General features: G+C 52.8%; 3 protein-coding genes across 5 annotated transcripts; 1 reads left to right on the top strand and 2 right to left on the bottom strand.

Annotated features, from left to right (window-relative positions):
• Window positions 1–1,580: 1,580 nt before the first annotated feature.
• fndc10 (fibronectin type III domain containing 10) lies at window positions 1,581–3,841 on the bottom strand. Its single transcript, XM_041240272.1, has one exon. It carries the CDS (start codon window positions 3,575–3,577, stop codon window positions 2,429–2,431), a length of 1,149 nt encoding a protein of 382 aa, XP_041096206.1. The 5' UTR covers window positions 3,578–3,841; the 3' UTR covers window positions 1,581–2,428.
• A 370-nt stretch (window positions 3,842–4,211) lies between these two features.
• On the bottom strand, window positions 4,212–12,000 carry LOC121307983 (Golgi integral membrane protein 4-like). Of its 3 annotated transcripts, none has more exons than XM_041240268.1 (14): window positions 11,135–12,000; window positions 9,779–9,853; window positions 9,503–9,552; window positions 9,007–9,060; window positions 8,701–8,851; window positions 7,802–7,884; window positions 7,406–7,534; window positions 7,025–7,198; window positions 6,784–6,938; window positions 6,401–6,570; window positions 6,085–6,134; window positions 5,450–5,623; window positions 5,288–5,374; window positions 4,212–5,167 (listed from the first exon to the last, which is right to left on the bottom strand). In XM_041240268.1, exons 1-14 carry the CDS (start codon window positions 11,319–11,321, stop codon window positions 5,060–5,062), a joined length of 1,647 nt encoding a protein of 548 aa, XP_041096202.1. In that variant the 5' UTR covers window positions 11,322–12,000; the 3' UTR covers window positions 4,212–5,059. The 3 variants fall into 3 exon arrangements, with proteins under 3 accessions (XP_041096202.1, XP_041096203.1, XP_041096201.1); XM_041240269.1 differs by having other exon boundaries at window positions 5,492–5,623; window positions 6,085–6,140; window positions 11,135–11,999; XM_041240267.1 differs by having other exon boundaries at window positions 6,085–6,140; window positions 11,135–11,999.
• Window positions 12,001–15,467: 3,467 nt separating this feature from the next.
• On the top strand, window positions 15,468–17,381 carry LOC121307984 (olfactory receptor class A-like protein 4; the record flags this gene model as incomplete). Its single annotated transcript, XM_041240270.1, has 3 exons — window positions 15,468–15,707; window positions 16,708–16,980; window positions 17,139–17,381. Coding segments are annotated over exons 1-3 (756 nt in total), but the record flags the coding sequence as incomplete, so codon positions are not given.
• Between the last annotated feature and the right edge of the window lie 707 nt (window positions 17,382–18,088).

Here is an 18,088-nt window from a genome sequence, read left to right on the forward strand (position 1 = left end):
ATGCTTCCATATGCTTTACCAGACCTCTCTGTGCTTTACAATGCTTCCCTGTGCTTTACCAGACCTCTCTGTGCTTTACAATGCTTCCCTATGCTTTACCAGACCTCTCTGTGCTTTACAATGCTTCCCTATGCTTTACCAGACCTCTCTGTGCTTTACAATGCTTCCCTATGCTTTACCAGACCTCTCTGTGCTTTACAATGCTTCCCTATGCTTTACCAGACCTCTCTGTGCTTTACAATGCTTCCCTATGCTTTACCAGACCTCTCTGTGCTTTACAATGCTTCCCTATGCTTTACCAGACCTCTCTGTGCTTTACAATGCTTCTCTATGCTTTACCAGACCTCTCTGTGCTTTACAATGCTTCCCTGTGCTTTACCAGACCTCTCTGTGCTTTACAATGCTTCCCTGTGCTTTACCAGAACTCTCTGTGCTTTACAATGCTTCCCTATGCTTTACCAGACCTCTCTGTGCTTTACAATGCTTCCCTATGCTTTACCAGACCTCTCTGTGCTTTACAATGCTTCCCTGTGCTTTACCAGACCTCTCTGTGCTTTATAATGCTTCCCTATGCTTTACCAGACCTCTCTGTGCTTTACAATGCTTCCCTGTGCTTTACCAGACCTCTCTGTGCTTTACAATGCTTCCCTATGCTTTACCAGACCTCTCTGTGCTTTACCAGACCTCTCTGTGCTTCACAATGCTTCCCTATGCTTTACCAGACCTCTCTGTGCTTTACAATGCTTCCCTATGCTTTACCAGACCTCTCTGTGCTTTACAATGCTTCCCTATGCTTTACCAGACCTCTCTGTGCTTTACAATGCTTCCCTGTGCTTTACCAGACCTCTCTGTGCTTTACAATGCTTCCCTATGCTTTACCAGACCTCTCTGTGCTTCACAATGCTTCCCTATGCTTTACCAGACCTCTCTGTGCTTTACAATGCTTCCCTGTGCTTTACCAGACCTCTCTGTGCTTTACAATGCTTCCCTATGCTTTACCAGACCTCTCTGTGCTTTACAATGCTTCCCTGTGCTTTACCAGACCTCTCTGTGCTTTACAATGCTTCCCTATGCTTTACCAGACCTCTCTGTGCTTTACAATGCTTCTCTGTGCTTTACCAGACCTCTCTGTGCTTTACAATGCTTCCCTATGCTTTACCAGACCTCTCTGTGCTTTACAATGCTTCCCTGTGCTTTACCAGACCTCTCTGTGCTTTACAATGCTTCCCTATGCTTTACCAGACCTCTCTGTGCTTTACAATGCTTCCCTGTGCTTTACCAGAACTCTCTGTGCTTTACAATGCTTCCCTGTGCTTTACCAGACCTCTCTGTGCTTTACAATGCTTCCCTATGCTTTACCAGACCTCTCTGTGCTTTACAATGCTTCCCTATGCTTTACCAGACCTCTCTGTGCTTTACCATGCTTCTCTGTGCTTTACCAGACCTCTCTGTGCTTTACAATGCTTCCCTATGCTTTACCAGACCTCTCTGTGCTTTACAATGCTTCCCTATGCTTTACCAGACCTCTCTGTGCTTTACAATGCTTCCCTATGCTTTACCAGACCTCTCTGTGCTTTACAATGGTTCCCTATGCTTTATTAGACCTCTCTGTGCTTCACAATGCTTCCCTATGCTTCCCGGCGCTGTATTTGTGCTTTATTACGCTTTGTTGTGTTTTCACTGGACAGAAACGTTTATAAAGGGGCGGCACCATAATGAAAATGCTCTGCTTGGGTCGGAGTCTTGGATGTGACCCAGAAACACACACAGAGCTAGCTCTGCTTGCTTCAGAGGAACGGACCGACACGACACCCGGAGGGAGACAGAGCCGCCACTGTGTTAATATTGATGCAAGAGCAGATCTGTGCAGAGAGCGCGGCCCAGCCGCTCTGCGATTCGCTAACACCGACGAGTGACGTGCTTTGGAGAACTCGCTCCAGGAGCGACGCGTTTGCTGTTCAGGATGCATTCCAACGCACTGGGCTCGGGTGCTGACGTCATTCATGCTTTAGCACATTTCACCGTGTTTCTCTCAACCCGTTCATCTCAGTTAAGATTTTAAACCAGGAGCGGGTCGCGTCCCTCGTAAAGGAGTCTTTAATCCTCCCCGCTCCACGCTTACCTCACGAGTCTTCACTACACTGCTAAAGCAGACTGCAGGAAGCCTTGGGGACACACACGTGCTGTTTAACAAGAGATACGCTGCTTTTGTAATGTGAATTTCATATAGCTACTGCATACATATAAATAAATAACATGGCATTACCTGCGGCTCCCACAACTACACCCAACTACAGAGCCTCAGCCTGAGATTAGACTAGAACAGTGAACTACACCATGAACCGCGACTGCCATTGTGAAATCCGGTCTCCCTGCCTGCCTGCCTGCCCTGGTGAACTACAATGACTGCTGTCCTGCGCGGTGCTTGTTAAGCGGGTGTGTTATACTTGTGGTATCGACTTCTTCTCACAGAGCTCCTGATCAGGGCAGGCTGCATGAGGTTCTCTGTGATATAGGCGACCAGCAAACAGATAATAACCAGCATGACACAGATCGACCCCCCCACCGCGGTCATCGCGATCACAATGTCCTGCATGCCAGCCGGATCCACGGTGAACTCGAGGCAGTCCCCGGGCCCCGGAGGCTCGCTGGCGGTGCCGTGGCTTCTCCTGGCGCGCCTGGCATTAGCTGTGCCATTGCCACCGCCGGCGCCGCGGGAGTAGAGTGCGCGCAAGCAGATTCTGTAGCGCACATTGTCGTGCAAATCCGTCAGCAGGTAGTCCCTGCAGCTCGCTCCGAGGCGCACGCCGTCACACTGGAACTGCGTGTACGTGCCTTTCCACGAGCACTTCATGTCGAAGCCCCGGAGCTGCAGCGCCGCGGCCGCGCTGTTCCGCTGCAGGTCAGACGGTGCAGGAGGAGAAGGGAGAGGGTGAGAAGACGGGCTCCTCCACTGCAGGTAGACGCTGCTGTTTTTTAACACGTTGGCGACCAGCTGCGTCCTGCCAGAGGACTTGTGCGCCGTGCAGTCCCTCTGCCGGCACGCAAAGCCGGTCTCGGGGTATCTGAAGCAGACCCTGTTGCCCGCTGAGGTCGAGGATGAGCCGCCGTCCTCCCCCCACGCCCCGCCCCCTGCGCGGATCACTTCGTAAGCACAGGTCGCTGTCCCCGAGTCGTGGTGCTGAATTGGTACCGGCGGTGAGTGAAGGTCGCGCTTGGTCCCGCTTCTGCTCTCTATCCGCCCTCGCCGAACTCGGCTCCCCAGCCCAGTCCCTCGCCAGCGCCCTTGGTCCGCTGGTTCGGCTCTCCTTCCCCGGTCAGCGGCCGGTGAAGGTGAGGGGGAGGCTGGCTCCGAGGGGCGATCCGCCGTGTTCCTCTCGGTAGTCAAGTCCTTAGCAGTCTCGGTCCAGGGTGCAATTGCTAAAGACAGGGAGGGCGGCAGTGTTCCCGGCTGCGCTCCCGCCGCTGTTACTGGTCTCCATTCCCAGCACAGGGTGAGGAGAATCATCCAGTTGATCAGTCCTGCGGGCAGTACGGGCATCCCGGTAGCGCCACGGCGGCTCCGACACAGCGGCATATAAACCCAGAGCAAGGCGTGCGAGACAGAGTCACACAGCGGGCTGACAGAGAGGCAGCGCAGGCACGGCGAACACGGCAGCCCTCTGCTCTCCTCCTTCACGACATTAACACAAAGCGAGACAGATCAGCGCAGGCAACGCGAACAAATACAATTAACAGAGCAGCGACAATGAAAACAAACACGCCGAGGCGCGCCGCTGCATCCAGCAACACAGCGACAATAAATGTCTGCTCTGTCACTAGCGCGGCCCCCCTCTCCGTCCCTCGTTGTTTTAAACATGCCCAGTCCAGCAACGCCGGCAGTCCGCACATGCGCTGTGTCTGCATGTGTTCAGTGTTTTTTTAAAGTCAATTATGTGACTTGCTCAGCACTCGGTCGCCGGTCCCCTCTCCCCTCCCTCCTCCCTCACAGCAGCGCGATGCGTGTCCTCGACCCCGCAAAGACTGCGACTGCACAGGCAAGCACAACAAACACCCACTGCGCCCAGGGGAGACAGGACCGCGGCTTCGAAACAAGCCGAACTTTGAGAGATAGATCGATAATTAAAAACGAATGCCCTTCTGTCAGTAAAGGAGTTTTACAATGACTGGGAGGCAGATCACCATTCATTACAAAAGTCTTTTATTTAAAGTGTAAAAAAAAAACATTTTATTTTATTTATTTTAAACATGATTTCATTTCAGATACATTCATACATACACATTGCATACACAGTGTGGAGATACCGCGACTCTCCTGCGGGGGGCAGCACTGAGCACTGCCGTTCATAACCCTCTCAACGCTGCAGAGAGAGAGAGAGAGAGGAGACAGAGAGAGGGAGCAAGACAGGCAGAGAGGAGAGACAGAGAAGAGAGACAGGCAGAGAGAGGAGAGACAGAGCAGGAGAGAGAGACAGACAGAGCCTGATTCGTACAGCTTCCATTCTGCAGTTACTCAGAAGTTTCTATGAATACAATGTGGCTCTGCTCTGACTTGTGTTCACCCATTCACTGACAAATACTCTCCCCCTCTGCTTCTCGAAGAGGAAACTGGCACGTCATGGGTTAATGAATCGTTTCAGGGAGGGAGGGGCTCTGTATCTCTCTTTGCTTCTCAAAGGCACATCAAGGGCAGATTTATTATTTTCATGAATTTTTCACGCAAGGTGGATAGAAGTGTCAGGGTGAGCAGAACTCAGCGCACAGTTACCTGAATCAGAGCCCAGTCCAGAGATCTATAGAGAGCCACTGAATCAGAGACCAATCCACAGAGAGCCACTGAATCAGAGACCAGTCCACAGATCTACAGAGCCACTGAATCAGAGACCAGTCCAGAGCTCTATAGAGAGCCACTGAATCAGAGAGCAGTCCAGAGATCTATAGATACACTGAATCAGAAGACAGAGTGAAGGTAGTGCGATCTAGTGGTTAGAGCAGAGGGACTGGGAGAGCTGCAGTGTTGCTGGTGGGAGTGCTACAGCGTGAGGGTCTCTCTCTCTCATCAGTACTGCTCCTTCTCTCTACTCCCTCCCGCCACGTTCTCTCCATTCCCCTCGTCCTGCATGAGATCCAGATCCTCGTTCTCATCCACCTCCCCCCCAACGTCGTCCTGCGAGACACAGACAGACAGACAGACGTGTGACTCAATGGCTGTGAGGACAGACAGACTGTTCTCCCGAGGACAAACATTACACTGACTGACTGATTGATTGACTGATAGATTGATTACATTCTCATTCTCCTGGTCCTCCTCGTACTCCTCTGCAGCTTGCTGTCCATCGTCGGGGGCAACAGGAGGATCATCCAGGCTGCGATTCTATGAGAGACAGATTAGCACAGAATATAACAGATACACCTGACTCCTCCCCTCCCCCAGTCTCCTCCCCCTCACCTGTCTCAGCTCCTCTTTGATGAACAGCCCTGGCTCTCTGACCTTGTTGTGGGCGGGGCCTCCCTTAGCAAGCCCCTCCTCCTCAAATGCTGGGTGTTCTATCTCCGCCTCCTCGAACTCGTCCTCACCCTGGTTGTTGGGGTCCTGAGCTGGGTCTGCCTCCACATCAGGCATCTGTAAGGGCATCCCCAAAAACAAGCCCACTCAGTCAGAGCCCCAAAGCACTGCTAGTTCCACACAGACCAGAGAGACCAGAGACCATACAGATCAGAGACCACACAGACCAGAGACACCACACAGAATAGAGAGACCAGAGACCATACAGATCAGAGACCACACAGACCAGAGACACCACACAGACCATACAGATCAGAGACCACACAGACCATACAGATCAGAGACCACACAGACCATACAGATCAGAGACCACACAGACCAGAGAGACCAGAGACCATACAGATCAGAGACCACACAGACCAGAGACACCACACAGAATAGAGACCACACAGACCAGAGAGACCATATAGACCAGAGACACCACACAGACCACCCCTCCCAACCATCTTCATTATTGAGCTGTGAGGCCCCTCCTCCACTGACCACACCCCTCACACAGTCTCCTCCCCTCTGCTCACCATTGGCTCCTGGGCTACAAGGCCCCGCTCCTCCTCTCTGCCATCCTGCTCTGCATCTGCAGGGAGAGAAAGCAGCCAGCAGGGGGCGGTCTGTCATTCATTCAAATGAATTCTGTTATAATGAGATGCCCTCCACTAACTAACCCAACCCTCACTAACCCAACCCTCCATTAACTAACCCAACCCTCCACTAACTAACCCAACCCCAACTCCAACCCTCCCTAAACTAACCCAACCCTCCACTAACTGGAATGTGGACTATGCCATACCTCTGACTGGCTGATCTATAATCAATAGGATTTCTCTCCAAGCTCACCCGTCTCAAGCTCCTCCTCCTGGTCCGGCCCCTCTTTCACATCCTCACTGTGATTGGCCTCCGGCAGCCCCGCCCCCTGTAGGTGTTCTGACCCTGCCTTCCGACTGGAGCCCAGGAAGCCCCTGTCCTGCCACCTGTTAGAATTCACTTTCCTGATGATGCTCTCCCAGCTGGACCAATAGGGAGACAGAGAGCAGAAATCAGGTTAGTCACTGAACACCACCTAGTGGAGAGGCCTGTGTATTGCAGGCTGTCAACGTGAGTGGAACCTGCAGCGAGAGAGTCTGTATTGAACTGCGCTGTACTGCACTGCACTGTATTGTGCTGCACTGTACTGCGCTGCATTGAACTGCGCTGCATTGAACTGTATTGTATTGTAATACCTCTCCACTGCAGCTCGCTCATCCCCCGTCTCAATCCCCGCCTTCTCCATGGAAACTGCAAAGGTGCTCTTCCTACTGGCTGCCTGGTCACCAGTCAGCCTATCAGCTTGCGCTGCCGGTGTCTTTGTTTCTGCCTGGCTGGCTGGGACTGTAACCTGCAACACAGACACAGAAATAGAAGAGTGCCGCTTCAGGGCTGAACTGAGCCGGGTCTCACTGGAGCAGGCAGAGAGTCCGGTACCTTCTGATCCGGGAGGCTGTGGACGGAGCGTGGGAACCGGCTCACAGAGTTCTGCTCCCGCCCCTGCTCCTCCCCCTGGCCAGTGAGAGGACTGGCCTTCACAGTGGGCGTGTCCTCGTTCCTGGTCCCTCCCGGATTCTGGATTTGGGGTAGCGGACGGGACAGTGTAGAACTCTGCAGAGACAGAGCACGGGGTCGGGGTCAGGGTCAGGGGTCGCTCACACTGGGAGACTGGCACACAGGCTGACCTAGGAAACCTCAATAAACACGACACACTGCTGGTACAATTATACAGTACTGGAACACAACAGAATGTGACTGACACACACACACACACTGACACAGATACACACACCGACACAGATACACGCACACACACACCTTCTGATTGGGGGGCTGCGGCTGGCTGTCCCGAGGACCCTTTAGCTGCCCTGCCAGTGCCTGCGGGGAGTTGAAGCTGGGGATCCTATGCAGGGCCTCCTTGATCTGCCGGAACTCCTGCACTTGTGCCTGCAAGAAACAGACAGGCAGGTGAAAGGGCACCACAACCAACTCACTGCAAGGACCCGTTATTCCAGAACAGAAATCATTCAGCACAGTCTGAGCAGAGAGAACCCGAACAGAGAAAGAGAGCGAGGGAGAGAGAGAGAGAGAGCATGTCTCTTATAACAGTGAGGTAGACACCGTGGCTACACCGACACACACAATTAACTTCGAACCCGGTCTCTCTGTGCTCGGCCTGCACAGCCTGCTGCTTTCCTGCCTGGCAGCCCGTACCTGAGCGCTGAGCAGCTGGGAGTGGACGTCCTGGTGTGCCTTCCTCAGCAGCTTGCTCTCTTCCTTCAGCTTCAGAATCGTGTCTGAAAAGAGAAGCACAGCGTTTCAGAAGCAGGGCTGGGAATCGGACTCCCGCTGCACAGCAGTGTGATCCAGTCCTGGTTTCACTGTGATTCATTAATCTGTGTCTGAAGCGAGAAGTACCCGTTTCGAAGCAGGGCTGGGGACGACTGCCGCTAAACCTGTCACTGGGGTCATTTTGCCTGTAACCCCTGGACGGTCATTTCCCTGACCAGTAACCCCTGGACTGGGGGACACTGCCAGTAAAACCTGGACTGTAGGGACCTGCCACCACATTTGGTGTGGGACACTGCCAGTCCAAACCTGGACTGGGGGACACTGTAGTAACCATTCGGGCTGCGGCTGGGGGACACTGTTTCCATCCCTGTAGCCAGAGTGTAAACCAGGGCTTCTCAAACCCGGTCCTGGGGACCCCCTGCGGCTGCTGGTTTTCATTCCAACCGAGCCCTCAATTACTGAACCAGACCCTTCACTGAACTGATCATGTGCTTAATTAGACCTTTTTAATTGTTTCCAGCTCTTACACAGTTTGCAAATTTGAAGTTAGCTGTAACATTTGATAAGTAACTTGAAATATGCAACTGTTTAAAGCTGGAAACAATTAAAAAGGTCTAATTAAGCACATGATCAGTTCAATGAAGGGTCTGGTTCAGTAATTGAGGGTTCGGTTGGAATGAAAACCAGCAGCCGCAGGGGGTCCCCAGGACCGGGTTTGAGAAGCACTGGGGTAAACCAAGCAGGGTCTCAATGAGCTGTATGAGCTGCCTATACCCCCCTATACCCCCCTGTACCCCCGTTCCCCCGGCCACGGGGCTGACCTTGCAGGCCGCTGACCTCGTCCTCGTGCTGCTTGCGCTGCAGCGCCTCCCGCTGGCTGCTCTCCTCCTGCACACGCCGCTGGCTGAGACGCAGATCACTGTGCTGGGAGTGCAGTTCCTGCAGCTGGGTCCGGATGTCATCCAGCTGGTTCTGAGAGGGGGAGAGGGAGGCGGTCCATACACTAGCGCGGTTCTGTTCTGTGTTTGATTCAGGACTCACACATGCTTGAGTTTGAGAGGGATGGACAGAAGGAAGAAGGAGAGAGAGGAGAGAGAGCGATAGAGGGGACTGGTTCACTGCATTACCTTGACTATCCTGTGCTGTGAGCTGAGTGCACTGTAGCGGTTCATGGAGTCCTGCTGTACAAACAGAGACACCAAGTCAGAGTCACAGAGAGATACCAGACCTCTCTGTGCTTTACAATGCTTCCCTATGCTTTACCAGACCTCTCTGTGCTTTACAATGCTTCCCTATGCTTTACCAGACCTCTCTGTGCTTTACAATGCTTCCCTATGCTTTACCAGACCTCTCTGTGCTTTACAATGCTTCTCTATGCTTTACCAGACCTCTCTGTGCTTTACAATGCTTCCCTGTGCTTTACCAGACCTCTCTGTGCTTTACAATGCTTCCCTGTGCTTTACCAGACCTGTCTGTGCTTTACAATGCTTCCCTATGCTTTACCAGACCTCTGTGCTTTACAATGCTTCCCTGTGCTTTAGCTCACTGTCACGGTGCTTCATCACTTTGCTGTGCTCTGCAGGGCTCGTGTGGGTTTTGAACCCTGGACTCCCAGCCTCTTACCTTCTCTTTGTTCAAGGCCTCTTGTGCTTCTAGTTTGTACACCAGGAAATCTGGGGGAAGGAAACAGACAGAGAAACAGACAGACAGACAGGGAGAGAGAGAGACAGACAGACAGACATGTTAGAACAGTACTGGAGTGAGGGGCTGCTGTGATCATTTTACACTCAAACAAGTAAAAAAGTAAAAAAACAAGTGAAAGAAGCAGAGGAAAGAAGAGGGGAGAGAGGAGGAGCGAGGAGGAGAGAGGAGGAGCGAGGATGATAGAGAGCTCCCCACCTTCTTTGGTCTTCTTGTGCTCTCCTCTCTCTTTCTGCAGCGAGCGCTCCAGTCTCGATCGGTGTTCATACACAACTGTGAGGAGCAAGGAGAGCAAGGGGTTAACTACGACTGGAACACACACCTCTCCCAGTCCCTCTGCTCTAACCATAGAGCCACATTATAACACAGCGGCGCTCTCTCAGCCCAGTCCCATTATAACACAGCCCCGCCCTCTCAGCCCAGTCCCATTATAACACAGCCCCGCTCTCTCAGCCCAGTCCCATTATAACACAGCCCTGCCTCTCTCAGCCCAGTCCCATTATAACACAGCCCTGCCTCTCTCAGCCCAGTCCCATTATAACACAGCCCTGCCTCTCTCAGCCCAGTCCCATTATAACACAGCCCCGCCCTCTCAGCCCAGTCCCATTATAACACAGCCCCGCTCTCTCAGCCCAGTCCCATTATAACACAAGCCTCTCTCAGCCCAGTCCCATTATAACACAGCCCTGCCTCTCTCAGCCCAGTCCCATTATAACACAGCCCTGCCTCTCTCAGCCCAGTCCCATTATAACACAGCCCCGCTCTCTCAGCCCAGTCCCATTATAACACAGCCCTGCCTCTCTCAGCCCAGTCCCATTATAACACAGCCCTCTCAGCCCAGTCCCATTATAACACAGCGGCGCTCTCTCAGCCCAGTCCCATTATAACACAGCCCCGCTCTCTCAGCCCAGTCCCATTATAACACAGCCCTGCCCTCTCAGCCCAGTCCCATTATAACACAGCCCTGCCCTCTCAGCCCAGGCCCTGCCCTCTCAGCCCAGTCCCATTATAACACAGCCCTGCCTCTCTCAGCCCAGATTATAACACTGCCCATTATAACACAGCCCCGCTCTCTCAGCCCAGTCCCATTATAACACAGCCCTGCTCTCTCAGCCCAGTCCCATTATAACACTCCTCTCCCAGTCCCTTTCTGCAGCCCAGTCCCATTATAACACAACCCTGCCCTCTCAGCCCAGTCCCATTATAACACAACTGCCCTCTCAGCCCAGTCCCATTATAACACAACCCTGCCTCTCTCAGCCCAGTCCCATTATAACACAGCCCTGCCTCTCTCAGCCCAGTCCCATTATAACACAACCCTGCCCTCTCAGCCCAGTCCCATTATAACACAACCCTGCCCTCTCAGCCCAGTCCCATTATAACACAGCCCTGCTCTCTCAGCCCAGTCCCATTATAACACAGCCCTGCCTCTCTCAGCCCAGTCCCATTATAACACAGCCCTGCCTCTCTCAGCCCAGTCCCATTATAACACAGCCCTGCTCTCTCAGCCCAGTCCCATTATAACACAGCCCCGCTCTCTCAGTCTCTGCTTACCTTGCAGTTGTGCAGAAAGCGCGTCCTGCTGCTGTTTGTATTTCACAGACAGTGACTCGAACGACTTCACCCTGTCCTGCAGACCGCTGTAGAGGTACAGTCCTCCGCACAGACTGGCGAGGGTGAGCAGGCACAGGCCCGTCTGCAGCACGCCTTTCTGCCGGCGGGAGCAGATCCCAGGTCCCATGGTGTCCTGCGGGCTGGCAGGCTGGCTGGAAGGGCGCACCGCGGGCCGGGAGCAGCCTGCTTTAGTCCTACAGCCGCAGCTCGTCTAACGAGGCATGCAAGCGCTCCGGGAGCCCTGCGCGCAGCTCGCCTGGCCGACAGTCTGCAGGCTGGCGCAGTTAGGAAGGTACCCGGGTGCCCGCTCCACAATCCCTACCCTGCAACTAATATCCCGCTGCGGACACAGCCAGCGACCTGCCGCCCCCGCCGCTATTATTATTATTATTGAAATGACAATGCTACAGTTGCGCTCGAGTTAATAACGCTTCCCCGTTAGTACAAGACCGCAGTGTTGACTCTGTTAATATATTTTTAATAATCGCAGTTTTGAAATGCTTGTTTCTTTGCAACTCTTCACACACAGTTCTGATAAAACGAGTTCTCCGTCAGAGTCGTTTTTTATTCTCGAGCCCGCTCTGCTCCATTTTCTCGCCTCTCTCTTGTTTGGATTCTCGTTTAGCGCACACCGGCTCGCAACAGGAAGCTCGGCCGGGCTACTTTTTGGTTTTTTGCTCATCAAATTTACAAAAAAAAATTAAAAATTCTTGAAAACTAGTCAGTCAGAACACAACTAGTTTGCAAGTTTTCCCACGAAGCTTTCACAACAAGCCCCACCTATGCGGTCCTGCGCAGGAGGCGTGTCTATTCTTTATGATAGCGGGACACGTGTTGTCTCGTTATTTGCGTTTCTTTTTAATTCTCCGCCGCGGTCTCTTTAAGAGAAACCCGACACCTTTTCATATCGACGCGCATTGGAATCCACAGCCCGCCCCCTGGAGCTCTCTCGGAGCGATGCGATTGGCTCCGGGCTCTCATCTTGCCCTGCCTGATTGGCTCCCGGTCTTCTCCGAGGCGTCTGTCAATAAAGCGACGTCATTGGTCGAGCTTCAGGGCAAGCACCGGCTGACTGACAGGAGAATCTGTGCAATGGGGAGTCGGCAGCCATGAACTGCGACCAATCAGTGCTGGCGCTGGGCGGCAAAGGCGGTCTGTGTGACTCGCCAGACAATTCCAGAATGTTATATTGATTTGCATACTGGACTTTAACAAACAACACACGTCACGCTGACCTGCAAGCCCCTCAGTGCTATGTGTGTGTGTGTGTGTGTGTGTGTGTGTGTGTTCATTTCTAAATAATAACCTACCATGCCAGTGTCTTACCACACCGAGCTGGGTAATTACATTAGCAGTTTTGTAGAGCCCATGCTTTGCTGATCTACATTCTCGGTGCCTCTCACACACTCAGTGATAAACTCTGTATCCGCTTCACACACGGGGACGGACACACAAACACGCTCTTCTGCTCTTTATGCGGACATATGGAAGACGCAAACGCGGGACAACCTCCTACGAGCCGATGCCATTTTGTCCGGGTAAGAAACCGAGTGAATCAGAACCACACGTCCGCCGTACTGCCCCGTACCACACTGCCACCTGCTGGACACTCCGGGAATGGCAAGCTGGGTCCCTGCAGCGCTCTGAACACAAAATCACACTCAGAATACAACATCCATAGCGGCCCCTTGTCCCGGGTCAGTGCCCCCGAAACACACAGAGCTGCACTGTGCCCTCTAAGCATCAAGCAGCTTCTTGAAGAATCCCAGGGTGTCAGCTTCAACAACATTACTGGGGAGTTGATTCCAGACCCTCACAAAGCATTGTAAAGCACAGAGAGGTCTGGTAAAGCATAGGGAAGCACTGCAAAGCACAGAGAGGTGTGGTAAAGTAGGGAAGCATTGCAAAGCACAGAGAGGTAAAGCATAGGGAAGCATTGTAAAGCACAGAGAGGTCTGGTAAAGCATAGGGAAGCATTGTAAAGCACAGAGAGGTCTGGTAAAGCATAGGGAAGCATTGTAAAGCACAGAGAGGTCTGGTAAAGCATAGGGAAGCATTGTAAAGCACAGAGAGGTCTGGTAAAGCATAGGGAAGCATTGTAAAGCACAGAGAGGTCTGGTAAAGCACAGGGAAGCATTGTAAAGCACAGAGAGGTCTGGTAAAGCACAGGGAAGCATTGTAAAGCACAGAGAGGTCTGGTAAAGCATAGGGGAGCATTGCACAATCACACTGCAGATTGTAAAGACAGGGAAGCATTGTAAAGCAGGGGAGGTCTGGTAAAGCACACTGCAGCATTGTAAAGACAGGAGGTCTGGAGCATAGGGGAGCATTGTAAATCACACTGAGGATTGTAAAGACGGGGGAAGCATTGTAAAGCACAGAGGTCTGGTACTGCAGATTGTATAGCACAGAGAGGTCTGGTAGAGCAGTGGAGCTGCACAATCACACTGCAGATTGTATAGACGGGGAGAGCAGGGGAGCTGCACAATCACACTGCAGATTGTATAGACGGGGAGAGCAGGGGAGCAGCACAATCACACTGCAGATTGTATAGACGGGGAGAGCAGGGGAGCTGCACAATCACACTGCAGATTGTATAGACGGGGAGAGCAGGGGAGCAGCACAATCACAATGCAGATTGTATAGACGGGGAGAGCAGGGGAGCAGCACAATCACACTGCAGATTGTATAGACGGGGAGAGCAGGGGAGCTGCACAATCACACTGCAGATTGTATAGACGGGGAGAGCAGGGGAGCTGCACAATCACACTGCAGATTGTATAGACGGGGAGAGCAGGGGAGCAGCACAATCACACTGCAGATTGTATAGACGGGGAGAGCAGGGGAGCAGCACAATCACACTGCAGATTGTATAGACGGGGAGAGCAGGGGAGCTGCACAATCACACTGCAGATTGTATAGACGGGGAGAGCAGGGGAGCTGCACAATCACACTGCAGATTGTATAGACGGGGAGAGCAGGGGAGCTGCACAATCACACTGCAGATTGTATAGACGGGGAGAGCAGGGGAGCTGCACAATCACAATGCAGATTGTATAGACGGGGAGAGCAGGGGAGCTGCACAATCACACTGCAGATTGTATAGATGGGGAGAGCAGTGGAGCTGCACAATCACAATGCAGATTGTATAGATGGGGAGAGCAGTGGAGCTGCACAATCACACTGCAGATTGTATAGACGGGGAGAGCAGTGGAGCTGCACAGTCACAATGCAGATTGTATAGATGGGGAGAGCAGTGGAGCTGCACAATCACAATGCAGATTGTATAGATGGGGAGAGCAGTGGAACTGCACAGTCACACTGCAGATTGTATAGACGGGGAGAGCAGTGGAGCTGCACAATCACACTGCAGATTGTATAGATGGGGAGAGCAGGGGAGCTGCACAATCACAATGCAGATTGTATAGATGGGGAGAGCAGGGGAGCTGCACAATCACACTGCAGATTGTATAGACGGGGGGAGCAGGGGAGCTGCACAATCACAATGCAGATTGTATAGATGGGGAGAGCAGGGGAGCTGCACAATCACACTGCAGATTGTATAGACGGGGGGAGCAGGGGAGCAGCACAATCACAATGCAGATTGTATAGACGGGGAGAGCAGTGGAGCTGCACAATCCCGTTAATAAGAATAGGGCTGCTGAAGGTTGCTGAATGGAGGCTCCCCTGTGTGAGTCTCCAGCACACCGTAATCAGGCTCCGCAGGGCCACAGGGACCCCTAATTAACCCCGGGGGGGGGGGGGCACTGCACCCCCATCTCAACACTCAGCACAATCCAGCCCCAGGAATTCATTAACGAGGAAACGAGCCACAGCACAATTAATTATCACCACAATTAAACAGCAGAAATTTAGACACAAATACTTCCCTTATTTCATTGAAACTCCCTCTCTGCCTGGCAGTGAGATCTCAATTCAAAAGACTCCTCTCCCCTCTCCCCTGTGCCCCTCTCCTCTCGTCCTCTCCCCTCTCAGCCCCCAGAGCGTCACCGAGCTCCAGGTTTTAAAGTGTCGAGGTGCGCGGAGCACAATCTAGCAAACACTGAGACTGAGAGGAGAGACGAGCGAGACTCACAGTGAGAAAGAGAGCGAGGCAGAGTGATAGAGAGCGAGAGTGAGAGAGGCAGAGTTAGAGAGAGAGTGAGAGAGAACGAGGCAGAGTGAGAGAGAGCGAGGCAGAGTGAGAGAGACGAGAGAGACAGGGAAGGAGATAAATCACAGACACGCTCGCAGACCCCCAGGTGCTGTGAGGATGGTCCTCCTAGTGTTCAACGGGCCCAGTGCTGGTTCCACTCAGAACTCGCTGTATGGGCTGCTGGTGCTGATGGGCGTGGTGGGGAACACGTTGGTCGCAGGGACCCTGTCCTGGGCGTTCCTGCAGCAGAGATTCATCGAGCAGTCTGACTTCATCCTGCTCAACATGACACTGTCCAACCTGCTCGTCTCCTTCTTCAGAAACATCCTGCTGTTTCTCTCAAGTCTTGGCATGGAGGTGTGTCTGTCTGTGTGTCTCGGTGTGTGCGTGTGCGTGTCTGCCTCTGCCTCTGCCTCTCGCACGTACACAAGCTTCTGCTCTGTTGCTCGGTCTGTGTGTGTGTCTCGACTAGTTGTTGCGTGTACATGTCTGCCTCTGAGACACACATAGTGTCTGTGGTGTGCTCTGAAAGCCCACTACACGACACTGTGGGTGTGACACACAGTCTTATGTTCCCACACACCTCTGTTGTCTCTCACATCTGAGAGTGTGTGTGTCTGTGTGTGTATCTGTGTCTGTGCCACTGTGTGTGTGCATGTCTGTGTGTGTCTGTGTGTCTGTGTCTGTGTGTCTACCTCTGTATCTGTGTGACTGTGTGTGCGTGTCTCGTATCTGTGTGTCGGTGTGTGTACCTCTGTGTCTGCCTCTGCCTCTGTGTGTCTCGGTATGTGTGTGTGCTGTGTCTGTGTCTCTGCCTCTGTGTGTCTCGGTGTGTGTCGTGTGTCTGTGTGTGTCTCTGCCTCTGTGTGTCGGTGTGTGTGTGTGTCTGTGTGTGTGTGTGGACATGCAAAGAGTTGTCGCGACAGTGAACAGTGCACTGACGCCTCACACACCTCACACACACGTGACACACAACAGTTGCCACGCACACGCCGACGCCAGACTGAGACGGAGACACAGAGTCCACCACTGTGCACACCACACTGCATTCATGTCTGCCTCTTGTGTTCTCGCGTGTGTGTCTCGTAGTCAGTGTCTGCACACACTCTCCAGACTGTGTGTCTCGGTGTGTGTGTGTGTGTCACAGCGCACACACACACAGACCCTCGGAGTGACCCATAGGCCGTGTCTGTGTGTCTACCTCTGTATCTCGGTGTGTGTGTCTGTGTGTGTATCTGCCTCTGTGTCACTGTGTGTGTGCATGTCTCAGTGTGTCTGTGTGTCTCGGTATGTCTGTGTGTCTCAGTGTGTGTTTGCCTGTCTGTGCTCATGCTGACTCGTCCACTGTCCCCTGCAGGCGTTCCTGTCTCAGAGCTGGTGTAAGATCTTCATGTGTTTGTGGGTGTGGTTCCGCTCTGTCAATATCTGGATGACGTTCTGTCTCAGCGTATTTCATTTCGCTGTGATTCGCCGGAACAAACCCGCACCCTCCGCAGGCCTCACCGCTAGCCACGCCTCCCAGGAGCTGCGACGCCTCCTATTGGTCATCGGGCTGGTCTGGGTCATCAACCTGATCTACACCCTGCTGCTGTTAATGTTCTCCACCACGGGGATCCGCAACAGCACTGAGGTGAGTCTCAATCCTCGGACTCTCCTCCCGCAACACTATGAACGCTGCTACTGTCCAGCTTCATTTAACATTAACAACAGATCAGATAGTCCAAAAGAAGTACATTGTATCCCATGCTGTTTTTACACACTCTCTCCTTCTTCACCTCCTCTCTCCAGACCCTCATGGTGATCAGCAGCAGCACACGCCCTGTGCTGGGCTGTGTGTGGAATTTCCCCTCTCAGTACAGCAGGCTGGCCTTTGCCACAGTGTCCCTGGTGATGCACGAAGCTCTGCCCATCGTGCTGATGCTGGGCACTAACCTGGCCACGCTGTACCGGCTGCACACGCACGGGCGCAGCGTGGGCGTCGTCCAGGAGAGCTTGTTCAGGAGGGTGCCAGCCAAGCGCAAGGCAGCCAAGGTCAGACTGGCAGTTTGTTTCACTTTGTAACGAAGGTCCCGGCTGCTGGCTGGAGGCTGGCTCTGTCTATTGCTGAGCTGTGCTGTATTGAGTGAATGGAGCTGTGCTGTGCTGTATTGAGTGAATGGAGCTGTGCTGTGCTGTATTGAGTGAATGGAGCTGTGCTGTGCTGTATTGAGTGAATGGAGCTGTGCTGTGCTGTATTGAGTGCATGGAGCTGTGCTGTGCTGTATTGAGTGAATGGAGCTGTGCTGTGCTGTATTGAGTGCATGGAGCTGTGCTGTGCTGTATTGAGTGAATGGAGCTGTGCTGTGCTGTATTGAGTGCATGGAGCTGTGCTGTGCTGTATTGAGTGCATGGATCTGTGCTGTGCTGTATTGAGTGAATGGAGCTGTGCTGCTGTATTGAGTGAATGGAGCTGCTGCTGTATTGAGTGAATGGAGCTGTGCTGTGCTGTATTGAGTGAATGGAGCTGTGCTGTGCTGTATTGAGTGCATGGATCTGTGCTGTGCTGTATTGAGTGCATGGATCTGTGCTGTGCTGTATTGAGTGCATGGATCTGTGCTGTGCTGTATTGAGTGAATGGAGCTGTGCTGTGCTGTATTGAGTGAATGGAGCTGTGCTGTGCTGTATTGAGTGAATGGAGCTGTGCTGTGCTGTATTGAGTGAATGGAGCTGTGCTGTGCTGTATTGAGTGAATGGAGCTG

This window comes from Polyodon spathula, unplaced genomic scaffold (assembly GCF_017654505.1).
Source record: "Polyodon spathula isolate WHYD16114869_AA unplaced genomic scaffold, ASM1765450v1 scaffolds_66, whole genome shotgun sequence".
NCBI classification, from domain to species: domain Eukaryota; kingdom Metazoa; phylum Chordata; class Actinopteri; order Acipenseriformes; family Polyodontidae; genus Polyodon; species Polyodon spathula.

Excerpts from the sequence above, each read along its gene's own strand:
- fndc10 (XM_041240272.1), bottom strand. The coding sequence starts at position 3,577 with ATGCCGCTGTGTCGGAGCCGCCGTGGCGCTACCGGGATGCCCGTACTG.
- LOC121307983 (XM_041240267.1), bottom strand. The coding sequence starts at position 11,321 with ATGGGACCTGGGATCTGCTCCCGCCGGCAGAAAGGCGTGCTGCAGACG. Across the intron at positions 7,535-7,801 it reads CCCAGCTGCTCAGCGCTCAG|GCACAAGTGCAGGAGTTCCG; the intron begins GTACGGGCTGCC and ends TGTTTCTTGCAG. Across the intron at positions 7,199-7,405 it reads CGCAGCCCCCCAATCAGAAG|AGTTCTACACTGTCCCGTCC; the intron begins GTGTGTGTGTGC and ends CTGTCTCTGCAG.